Raw genomic sequence first — 12,498 nt, 5'->3', positions numbered from 1 at the left:
CAGATCGTCCCCGTGCATTAGTTCATAAGTTTTGGCCTATTATTAGATTTTTTAATAGCATGTTTATATGGCTTCCTAAGTTTTGTGTACCCATTAGGATTTTGTCCCTATGCATAAGTTCGTAAGTTTTGGCATATTATTAGATTTATTAATAGCATGTCAGCAGTTATGTTCTATTTTTTTAATCCTCATGGTTGTTCAATCCAAAACCAAACGTCCTATATAAATATTGTCTCCTTTAATGTTTGTTTGACTGAATACAATCAAATCCCCACAGCATTGTTGCAACAAATAGTTTCACATTATTCATACTTACTGCAGCAAAAGGACATCAAAAATGATTAATACTTTTGATGTCAGAACATTTGAAAATTTTTTTATCATGCACACAGAAGTCTGTTCTTGTATGGATGGAAAAAAATAGCCAGGGCTAGTGCCAACACAGGACAGACTGTGACATTTCACTAATTTAGGTGGGGCTTTTAATAAATCATCACTTCATCACCTGATTCTGAATATAATCCTAAACTAAATCTTTATTCAGAAGCTGTTTACACTAAATTGTGCTTGACCAGAGGGGCTCTAAACCTTTCATCTTTGCCATAGTTTATCAGTAAAAACAGTGCTCAGTGTTTTAATTGGATAAATTAATTAATGTATTAATTGTTTCTATATATTTTATTTACATTTTCTTATTACATGCTAAATTTTGTACACATATTTGTATTTTAGTTACAGACTGTGCTAACAATTTTGTTGATATTGTTAAGGCAATTAGTTCCACCCTTACTAGGACAACCACATTATACAGTAATGTCTAAGCATCAATGACATATTTCATACAAATTATCCTGAGTTGTGCATGGGTAATGCTGTTCTTAAAAATGTTCTTCTCAAAAGCAGAACCAAAATTCTCAACCTCTAAAAATCTACCTTCATGTTTTCTACAATATTCTGATTGATGAACAAAAGGCTTTCCTGATGTATTGCTCAATGATTTTTTGATAGATGTATTCTATCTATACCTACATTTTCTGGATTAAACAATAAAACAATGAGCATTTATATAAAATTGATTTGTGCATACTGTGAGGAATTTGGTGTGGTCTCCATCTGTCGGTGTGGGTTTCCTTCAGGTGCTCCAGTTTCCTCCCACGGTCCATGTTGGTAGGTGGACTGGCAACTCTAAATGTCTGTAGCTGTGAGTGTGTTAGTGAATGTGTAAGTGTGTGTTGCTCTGTGAAAGACTGGCGCCCGCTCCAAGGTGTGTTCCTGCCTTGCGCCCAGTGATTCCGGATTCCGGAGGTTACAGACAAAGAATGAATGAACAAATGAATGATTTGTGCAGATCATTGTACAATAGATGTTAAATGTATATGTATTACAGTCATATTAAAAAAAGACATAATTATAAGTCTATTGATAATAAACTACCAAAGATTTGTTGTGACATGATCGCTCTCTTTTTTTTTTCTTAAATATTCACCTGTTATGGTTCACCATCATGTAAATGAGGTGCTATTTTGAGTGTAGGATGTGCTGTAAATAGTAGAGGTGCTGTGTATATTGGAATAGTGCCCTTACTCAGAAGTTAAATCTGGCTGCCACATAATCCTGCTAATAAGGATGAGTGAGAGCAGGAGTTAAAGTGTGTCTATGTTTGTGGGTGGGTGTGTTTACATAAAATTACTTGGATTTTGCTTGGCAGTGTGGGGTCATATGGCTGGAGGTGCTGTGGGGTGTTACAAACACATGTTTGGTCACACAAATAAGTGCACTTGCACAGCAGGTTGGAGGCAGAAGGCAGATAGTAAGAGGGTGGATCACTCAATTTATCAGAGGAAATTCCAGCCATGTGATGATACACAAATTCTGGACTTCACAATCTTCCCATGGGCTAGTGGGGAATAAGGTGAGTCTCATTGGTGTTCTTATTAAATTATATTGAGTGCTCTAGTCTAGTGTGTCTAAAGTGGTAAACTTGACAGCTACTTCTGTCAGATCAAGTGTTGACTGATAAAATATTTCTATTTAAAAGGTTCTTATACATGTTTTATTTCCTTATGTAATGACTATTTACAAATTTCTTCTATACATTTCCAACAGTAAATAAATCAAAAACAGAATTTAATTATGTTTAGCTTTGTACATGTATTTGTATTCTTAGGCTAGACCGATTAGATTAAACACTGACAAAGAAAGTATAAGCTGTTAGGCATCTTCCTATTTAAAGCTGTACAAAGTTGTGTCGTTGTGATGGTGTCCCTCAAATAGACCGAAGATAAGCTTGCCTATTTACAACGTGGGTAATATTAGACTAGGACATTGCATGTTGTATTCATATTTATTTGTATATGTACTTTTTTTTTTTTTTTACTTTTATGGGTGTCCTATAAAAATAAAAATAAATTTTAATCTATAGGTTAAATATCTCTTAGAATATCTAGTGTGGTGTTTCTGGGGCATATTTACTTTATAGGCATATTATAATGATCCCTTTAGAGAAATAAACCATACTAAAAATTATTCAGCATCTACTATGAAAATAATAAGAATTGTAGTTACAAGGATCTTCAGGTTTTAAAGTGCTAAAATCTGGGATAAAATTTGGATGAACTTTCACAGTTAAAATTTCAGTAACGTGTGTCTGTAGTGCAAGGTCAAATTTTGTGTATTATTTAATTACTTCATCTTTATGTTTTTAACATAATATAGACAGTGTTTAGTGCTTGTCACTGAAGACATACCTTTGACATGTGTTAGCTTGTTCTTAAACAGTGTTCTTTTTATGTGAATAGGTCTTCCCAAAGTCCAGCTGTGATATTGGTGATATTTCTGTACCCTGTTAGACTCTGGGATCATGGCAGCCATGCAGGATTCCGAAGACCCACATTTGGGGTTAGGTCCAGATGACGATGACGAGATCTGTGAGTTGTACAGTGACTCAGAATGTGGAAGTCTGCTCTCCGATGATTCTGTGCTTCCAGATTTTGAGAGAGAGGAGAACAGCACTCAAATTGCCAACACACTTTATGAGGCTTGCACTCAAAACAATGCCCCAGCATTAAAGAGAATCCTAGAACAAGGAGTGACACGAGATGAGGTCATGGAAGTCGACATAAATGGCTGGGTGAGATTCACAGACCAGGGCTAAAGCTGAAGTTTACTGTTTTACTGGGTTATTTGAAAGCAATTATGATCTTATGGTGCTTTCCATTGCATGAAACCTACACAACTCGACTCGACCACCAGCCAAATCTGGTACCTGGTCCCAGGAACTAGGTACTTTTTTAGTCCCTGCTTGCTTACTGCTCTAACTGAGCCAAGTAGGTACTAAATCGTAATGAGTAAACCCTGCAGAGAACTTATTGGCAAGTGAGACCTGTCAATCACCACAAAATGCAGAGCTTCAGCACAAACTAGCCTCTTGTAAAATCTCTGAAGTAGCAGCAGCTTTCACATTTATTTTATGACTCAAAACAGCTGCTCATAACTTTACCCCAAGGTGTTTTGAAGAGATTTAATCACTCCTTGGGTCAGTGGCTGACGAAAATCTCCAGCAAAAGTCAAATGTGCAACAAGAAAAACTGATCTGTGAGGTCTGGAGCTGTGTTCAGTTCAAAAACCAAAAACAACACACAAGTACACATAAGTAAACAGCGCCTAACTTTACCACCAGCGTTATTGTAAAGCCCATGGTTCCAATTAGAGACAAGGTTTTGTGACGTCACTGGCTACATTTTGGGGGTGGGCTGTGCTAGTGGAAAAGCGACAAGCTAAAAGTGAGTCGAGCCAAGCTGAGTCGATCCCATGCAGTGGAAATGCACCAATAGGTGAACAGTTTGACAATCTCAGAATACAACAGAGTTGTAGGATTTGAAGTCTGGATGAGATGTTTTTTTTTTTTTTTAATAATATACTGTGTGTTGAAAACCACAGCAATCAAATCCAGTTAATATATTTTTGTGACTAGATGAGTAATTTGAAAGACTCAAGGTAGAAAGGAACATGCTAGTATTTTTACTGAATTTGCATAATTATTAAAAAAAAATGTAATGAGCACCAGATCTGCTCCTGGCCCTTAATGGTAAATGTTAATATTTACCATTCAATTTCAATTCAAATTGAAGAAAAGTGCAAAAAAATCTTCAAAAGACAAAAATCAACATCATTCTATCTCTGCCACTTCAGAGCACCTTCATCAAAAAAACAGATAGTGGTTAGAAGAAAATGTGAAAATGATTGGACTTCTGCATAACACTTTAATGATCTGGATTTCCAACATGTAAATGAACATCTGCTTAACAGATGTAATTGGGTAAGATTAATGTGATTTTTTGTTTGTAATAATACTAATGTATAACTATTTTCATGAACAGAATGGACTGATGGTGGCCTCATATAAAGGTTATCTGCAGATAGTGTATGGACTGCATAACTGTCATCATCTGGAAATTAACCACCAGGACAATGATGGCAACACTGCCCTCATGATTGCTGCACAAGCAGGTCAGTGACTAAGAAAGGCAAACATTGTACAGATACTATAACTTTTGGATAGCTTGTTTAATGACCATTTTAATTTTGTATTGCTAGTTCTGTATCATTAGAAAATGCCCTGGTGTAAATGTTTATACTATAAGACACATTTGTAATCAGGAATCATAAGTGAAATATGATACACAATGGTGTATTTATATAGGGACTGCAGTAACACTTTACCTGAAAAGTACTACATATCATTGGCACCACATTTACACGGTGATAAAGGGAAGGGAACATTTGCCCTGCTGCCAGGTTCATCACCAGTCGTTCTCTAGAATCATATACAGTGTTTTAGCAGCTAAATTGTTTGGCTTCAAAGTAATATAGTGTACCAATTGTGCTTAAAACTTTGCAAGACATCGTTCCCGCCACCAGATGATGCCCAATTGATGTCATATGCTGTCTTATAAGTGATAAGACAAGACAGTAGTATTACTGTAGGGCAGAATTTGTAGACTGTTATATTATATCAATGTAATATACACTGACCTACAAAGTGTGTTAACTTGACATCACAGTTTGTCAGGAGCAGTCCTTATGCCTGTGAGCACAAGCTTTGTAAGTGCTATATTATAAGTGCTTATGTAGCTCATGACGAGTAACCTAGAGCAGTGTTACAAAATTTTTGCAAGTAACAAAATTCAATGAAATTGTGGCATCTGTCTTGATAATTAACAGTAATTTTAACATAACAGTTTAACTTGCTGGCCACTTTATTAGGTTCACGTACCTTGTATCTACTTTGTATTTCCTATTTGATTAGCTCCACTTACTATTCAAAAGAACCTTGTACTTTTACAATTACAATCATTTGTCTACCTGTTTCTCTGCATACTTTGTTATCCCACATTCATGCTATTTTTAATGGTAAGGACCCCACATAATACCATCACAGAGCAGGGGGGTGGATCATTATAATCGCTACAGTGATACTCACGTGGTGGTTATGTGTTAGTGTGTGTTGTGCTGGTATGAGTGGATCAGACACAGTAGTGTTTCTAGAGTTTTTAAACTTATCAGTGTAACTGCAGGACTGCAAACAGCCCACTAAACTAAAACATCTAAGCATCTGTGGGCGGCATCCTGTATCCAATGATCCACTCATACCAAGGAAACACATGCTAACACAGCACCACCACTTCAGTGTCAGCGCAGTGCTGAGAATGAGCCACCACCCAAGTGTTGTACCTGCTCTGTGGTGGTCCTGTGGGGGTCCTGACCACTAAAGAACAGGGTAAAAGGAGGATAAACAAATATGCAGAGAAACTAATGGACTACAGTGTATTAATGCACTACAAAGTATTCCTATACAAGAAAATACAAAAAAGGTCTACCTAATAAAGTAGCCAGTGTGTTTAGCAGAGCTTAAGTGTTACCCTGGTTGACCTCATGATGTAATTGTGGTATAATGTTTGGAAAATAGACACCTCTTCCTTTCATGAATCCCCCAATGTTTAATAAATCATTCAGCTAATCCAATTTTCTCCTTATACTGTGCATAGGTCATGTGTCCATATGTAACTACCTCTTGAACTACTTTCCTGGAGTGGACACAGAGATCCGAGACAGCAGAGGATACACTGCCCTCATCAAAGCTGCAATGCAAGGCAGGAGTGATGTAGTGGCAGCACTAATAATGCATGGTGAGTAGACTCCCACACACTTAATTACAAACCTTTATAAATGTATAAAAACGTTATCCAGAAGGAACCTGTAAAGAAATCCCAACTTGTATATATAGACACTTCCACTCATTTCAATGATCCAGACTCACAGAAAACCACCCAAGTGTCCTGGCTGAACTAAGAAAAGTCGTCCTGTGAGCACTGATCACTGACCACTGAGCATGACTAACACAAACTGAGATAACCAATGAGTTGCTCTTTACAACTAAGGTGAGCTAACAAAGTTTCTAATAGGGAGGCCAGAAAGTGAGAATTTTTATAACTCTAGAGGTATCGCTGTGTCTGATCCACTCATACCAGGGCAGAACACTAACAAATCTCCATATCAGTGTCACTGCAAACCAGCCAAATACCTGCTCTTTGGTGGTCCCATGGAACCAAGGACAATATTTTAATGTAATGTCAGCCACTAGGTTTCTTCAGGCTTGAAATGACATAAACAAGTGACAAAATATGGTAAAACATTGTGCCAGACATCTTAACTATTTATGATATATTTAACAAAGTTTAACACTGTCATTGTCATTCATACTGTTGAATTATTGAAAATATAATTAGAATATACTTTTACAACATTTCAAGTTGTCCTGTTAATTTCTGGCATGTTCTATAACTGTCTAATCATTAAAAATTTAGGAAAGCTGGTAAATTAGTCAATTGCAAGTCATGGCTAAAATCAAACTTAGTGAGAACCTTTAGATGCACATTGTGGCTGCTCACAATCAAGCAACATTAAAAAGAATCACTGGCTAGTACACTCTGATCAATTTCTTCTTTGAGAAGAACTCTGAGCCATTTCTTCTACCAGCATCTCAAGGCACACACTCCATCTGATACTGCAGAAGGTATGGACACCAACCCAGGTAGATTGAACTTCTTCAAGACAAGCAGGCAAAAACTCAGTCTAGCCTTTGCAAAAGAACCCCACTGCCACAGCCAAGCATGGTGTTGGAAATGTAGTGCTTTGAGGGGTATTTTCAGCCAGTGGGCCAAGAAACATGTCAAAATAAACAGCATTATGAGAAAAGATTCTGGTAGAAAGATGTCAGGCAGTCTACAGTAGAGGTGGGCGGATCGATCCAAATATCGATAATATCAATACCAACGCTGGTATCGGTATTGATCAATCATCGTGGAAAAAGATCGATACTCAAGCTTTTTTTTTCTCTCCCGCTGCTTTCCCGCTAAAGTCTGTGGGTGTATGTCGTTATTTTTGTGCCACCAGTCTGCATGCACGCGCGGGGATATTGCCGCGCGGATATTTTGAGCAAGCAAGAAGGTTTTTGCAAGCGCGCGTGGATATTTTAAGCGAGCAAGGAGGTTTCTTGAACGCACACTAAAACCTACACATCTTGCTCTCCTATCCTACGCCACGCGCACGCTCCACACTTACAGCCATTTCAATGTGCCTCAGTTTCAGCCAATCAGAAACATCAAACGACAAAGGTAATTTCTGATTGGATGGCTTGACCGCCAAGTGGGAAGGACATACAGGCCGGAGACCAGTAAATAACTTTCTAAAGGAAGCTTAATACTGCAAAGACTGCAGTTCAAACAGTTCAAAGACTGTTCATGTAGAGAGAGGAAGGCAGGGTTAAATCAACGCACCTGAGCAACCCTTCTGAGTTTTACACACACACACAAAAACAACACGGAACAAATAGGTTTTTGAAAGCTCTATTGAGAAAAAAGAAATTACAAAAAGATTTCACAGACCCCTGTGTTTTTCAATCCCCTGTATGTTATTAAGGCTACATGCATTGCTTTGCCAATATGTATGGCAAAAAAAACCCTGAAATACTCTTTGCTATACCTAAATTGTGAAGCATAGTTAAATCAAATACACACAAATATATGCAGGTGTACATTATTACATTACAGATCTATAGCCAACAGAATTCTGAATAGCTAACTTTATTGCAGTATTAAGCTTCCTTTAGGAAGTTATATAATTACACAATCAGCTAGCCCTGTATGTTGATAACTACCTATCTAGATAGCATTTACAGTACTTTCTATTACTAATAAAGTAGTTTCTAGTTGCAGTACCATTTACCGTCGTTGCTAGCACAAATTTACACTATGTACATTGTTTTTAGCACATCAGCTACGTTGCTGACTCAGTTAATCAAGGTAAATACAAGGCCAAAAACAACTCTACAATGTTGCCAATTCAATGAATATAAAATAAAATGACTGGCTGTGGTGCACTGGTCTGTTGCCGTTCAGAGGGCACTGTCAGATTTCCCCCTAACCATAACCTCCCACTCGCCGGTATCCGCCTATTTACTGGTCTCCGGCCTGTATGTCCTTCCCACTTGGCGGTCAAGCCATGCAATCAGAAATTACCTTTGTCATTTGAAGTTTCTGAATGGCTGAATCTAAGGCACTTTGTAATGGCTGTAAGTGTGGAGTGAGCTCGCAGGTCAGAGACATCACCCGCGCAGAAACCTTCTTGCTCACTCAAAATATCCGCGTGACACAAAAACAATAATAAAAGTCAGCGCAGAGAAGGTGCATGTGCACCCCCCCCACTCCTGTCTTTTGCTTAAGCACCTGCACGTGGTGAAGACTAGCGGTATCCGTATCAATATCCACGATACTGGCCCTGTATTTACTTGGTATCAGATTGATACCAAAACTCCTGGTATCGCCAACCTCTAGTCTACAGAAATTGCTTAGGACATCAAGAAATAAATATAAGTATTTTGGAGTAGCCCAGCCACTGTCTGAATGAATTATGAATTAAATCAAGATTCTGTGAAGGTAGCTAAAGACAAAAGACCTGGAGAACATTGCAAAATATGAATTGTATATAATCCTCCTGAATGAAAACTACCAGTTTTCATACCTCCATGCAACAACAAGTGTAAAAAAACATGTTAATCTATTTGTTAGCAATTAAAAAAACTGCTTGATTGATGTAATGGCAATTCAAGGCTTTTCCAATGATTACTAAGAAAGGTTATGAATTTTGACTAGGCATTTTCAAACTCTTCATACAAACAAGACGTTACATGCACAATGTCATATTTTGTTTATATTGAATCCTACTGAGGGCGGCATGGCGGTAGTGTCGTAGTCACACAGCTCCAGAGAACTGGAGGTTGTGGGTTCGATTCCCGCTCCGGGTCACTGTCTGTGAGGAATTGGTGTGTTCTCCCCGTGTCCTCTGAGTGCTCTGGTTTCCTTCCACGGTCCAAAAACACACATTGGTAGGTGGATTGGTGACTCAAAAGTGTCTGTGTTGCCCTGTGAAGGACTGGCGCCCCCTCCAAGGTGTATTCTCACCTTGTGCCCAATGATTCCAGGTAGGACCTGGACCCACTGTGACCCTGAACTGGATAAGCGGTTAGAGAGAATGAATGAATGAGTGAATCCTTTTGGTGAAATACAATTTTTATATGGCAGAGACAAAAAGTGACCCTTTGTCTTTTCCTTTTCTTAGGTGTGGATATAAATGCGGTAGATTCATACCGTGGCAAATGTGCGAGGGACTGGGCCTTAAAAACTGGTCGTTTTGACACTTTCCAACGTTTGCGTCGTGTGGCTCTTCGGCCCACAGCCGAACAGTTCTGCCTCACGTACCTGCCTGAGTGGCCAGACCTCAAAGAGCGTGTTGCCAAGGCAACAGCCAATAGGAGCACTAGGCAAAAGGTTGCCCACCGTCTGAAAAGCACATTTGGATTTAGCTTCCCACGGGACCCACAGGACAATGGGATAATGGACCACATGGTGCGAATGACCACCAGCTTTCGCAGCCCGCTCATAGCCACAGCAACACGGCCTCTCTGCCCCAGCAGCCCCCCAAAAGTGGGGAAGCGCCGGCTGACTGTTCCAGAGCTCATGTTAAAGTATTCAGAGCAGGACCTTGAGGAGAATTCAGTTTGCCATCGGAATGACTCCATCTGCTCCACGATTCCCTCAATCCATTCAGCCGAGTGTGTACCGATGGCCTGCTGTCCAGATACAAATCGAAGGGGCAGTGTGCTGTCCACAGCTCAGTCCAGCATGAAGAACTTTATCCCTCGCAGTGCAGCGGCACGGCGGAACAGCGTCTTCCCCTCAGGATGTGTTCCTCAGATCAGAGTGACCAGGTCGGCAGAACCCACACCCAAAAAAGGGAAGAAGGCCAAGGTCCACAAAGGATACCTGGAGCCACCCAAGTGGAAATACAAAGAAACCAAAGAAAAGAAGAAGAAAGAGAAGAAGAAAGGGGAAAAAGAGAAGGATGACAAGGAAAAGAAAGACAAAGGGAAGAGAAAGTAAGGTGTGGCTTGGATGAAGTTTCCAGACTGTGTTCAGTGAGGTCCCTGGTGTGATTTTTTTTGTGACTGTGTGGGTTATTTTGTGGCACAGTTGGAGATGTCAGCAATAGAGATTAGAACAAAAATTAGAAAGATCTGATGGCACATAATTCATTTAAAAAAAAGGTGTTTTTTTTTAGCATAGGTTTTAACACGTTTATTTCAGGTATCATATTTTGCTGTATGTCATCTCTACAAGATTAATCCTGTTGTAAAACTTTTAATTTCCTGTTGTGAACTTTTAATTTTATTTAGTTCAAATGCTTAATATCTAAATGTGAGCAGTTACTTCCCTTACCCTATTTCACCCTAGTGATGGGTTGCAGCAGTGGTTCCAGCTGATGACACTGGAAAAGTCTAAAAACTTGTATCATTTTCAGGGCATGTCTCACGCTCCGATCCAGATCTAATAGAGATTAAATCATAAATTAGAAATATCTGATGGCACACAATACATTGTAAATCTTTAGGGGGAGCTAAAATGTTTCATTGTACAAATAAAATGTACTTTACAGAGCAGGGCGGTACGATGGCACAACAGGTAGTGTTGCTGTCACACAGCTCCAGGGTCCTAGGGTTGTGTGTTTGAGCCCTTTTCCGGGTGACTGTCTGTGAGGAGTTGTGTTCTCCCAGTCTCTGTGTGGGTTGCCTCAGGGTGCTCCAGTTTCCTCCCATGGTCCCAAAAACCCTTATTGGTGGGGTGGATTAGCAACTCAGAAGTGTCCATAGGCATATGAGTGAATGTGTGAGTGTGTGTTGCCCTGGGAAGGACTGGCACCACCTTGCTCCCAGAGATTCCAATGCAACCCTGAATTGGATAAGCGGTTAAAGTCAATGAATGCATGAATGCTGCAGAGCCACACAAGGATATAGCCAATCAATCTGAAATTCTTATTTAGAAAAAAAGTACCATAACACATACATGTTAATGCATATATAGCTGAAACAATAATGGGCATGACCAAACGAATCCTGAGAGAGATCAAATCATAGATGTCATATCATGGCAAAAACTGAAATGTTAGTTCTTTAGCAGCAGGATGATTCTCTCTCCATTGCTAAGCACATACAAGTGCTTTAATCCTCTGACCTGCAGTGACACTGTGACTGTAGAACTGTGGGGACAAAGCTGATGGTGAGTAGTTAGAACAGTAATCAGCTCTGGTAGACTTACACAACACCTTCTTAAGTTCTACAGTGAGGTCAACTCAGATAAGACCCAGGATCACTGTGGACAAACACACAAACCAGCATTTCATGAGCATGAGAAAGGGGCCTCTTTTCAAAGCTGTTATACAACAGAGTAAATGAGAATGCAAAAGTACAAAAAGCAATTCAGTTTGTCCAGTGGATCGACAGATTACATCCGATGTATTTAAAACACTTTATCAGTGTTTCTATCCTATGCTTGTGATTCAGCTGAAGTCCCAGTTTATTTTAAAAGATATCAGAACATGAGGAAGCCAGGTTTCATCCCTTCTTTCCCCATCATGGACCTTGGAGTAGATGTGATACTTGTGTGATGGTATAAATCCAAATCCATATTTGGATCTGATTGCATTCAGATTGCAATGTTGATTGAATTCTTACCAAAGGTCCATCATTCAGTGTTAAGGGATTTATACCCATCATGGGATCATCTTACATTTGTGTGGCTGGCCAGTTTTGTCCCATTGTGTTGACAATGCTTTGTTATGGAGATTGTACAAGTTAAGTATTTACGGTTGAACACCTGTGTCTACTATGTGTGCACCTTAATGAAGATGAATTCTCTAATTAGAAGGCCTGTCCGGACACTTCTGGAAAAATTCAAAGTAAAAACTGATGTTATCACAAAGTAGCTTCACATAATTAGTAATCAGAACACCAGTGTTGTTAAATGTTTATAAACTGGACTTGTGTTTGATAAGTAAACTTGCCTTGCTCAGGGCCACTTAAGACATACAGCGTGTCAGAAACTG

The 12,498-nt window shown here is 39.2% G+C and overlaps 1 protein-coding gene across 1 annotated transcript; it reads left to right on the top strand.

The window, feature by feature from the left end:
* The first annotated feature begins 2,857 nt into the window (after positions 1-2,857).
* Positions 2,858-10,499, top strand: ankrd33ab (ankyrin repeat domain 33Ab). Its single transcript, XM_066664046.1, has 4 exons — positions 2,858-3,130; positions 4,380-4,509; positions 6,048-6,188; positions 9,679-10,499. The coding sequence occupies exons 1-4, from the start codon at positions 2,861-2,863 to the stop codon at positions 10,497-10,499; spliced, it is 1,362 nt and encodes a 453-aa protein (XP_066520143.1). The 5' UTR covers positions 2,858-2,860.
* The last annotated feature ends 1,999 nt before the right edge of the window (positions 10,500-12,498 follow it).

The sequence above is a fragment of the Hoplias malabaricus genome, chromosome 3 (genome assembly GCF_029633855.1).
Source record: "Hoplias malabaricus isolate fHopMal1 chromosome 3, fHopMal1.hap1, whole genome shotgun sequence".
Lineage (NCBI taxonomy): Eukaryota > Metazoa > Chordata > Actinopteri > Characiformes > Erythrinidae > Hoplias > Hoplias malabaricus.
The sequence above is the reverse complement of the archived record's forward strand: the minus strand, read 5'-3'. Positions and strand labels throughout refer to the sequence as shown.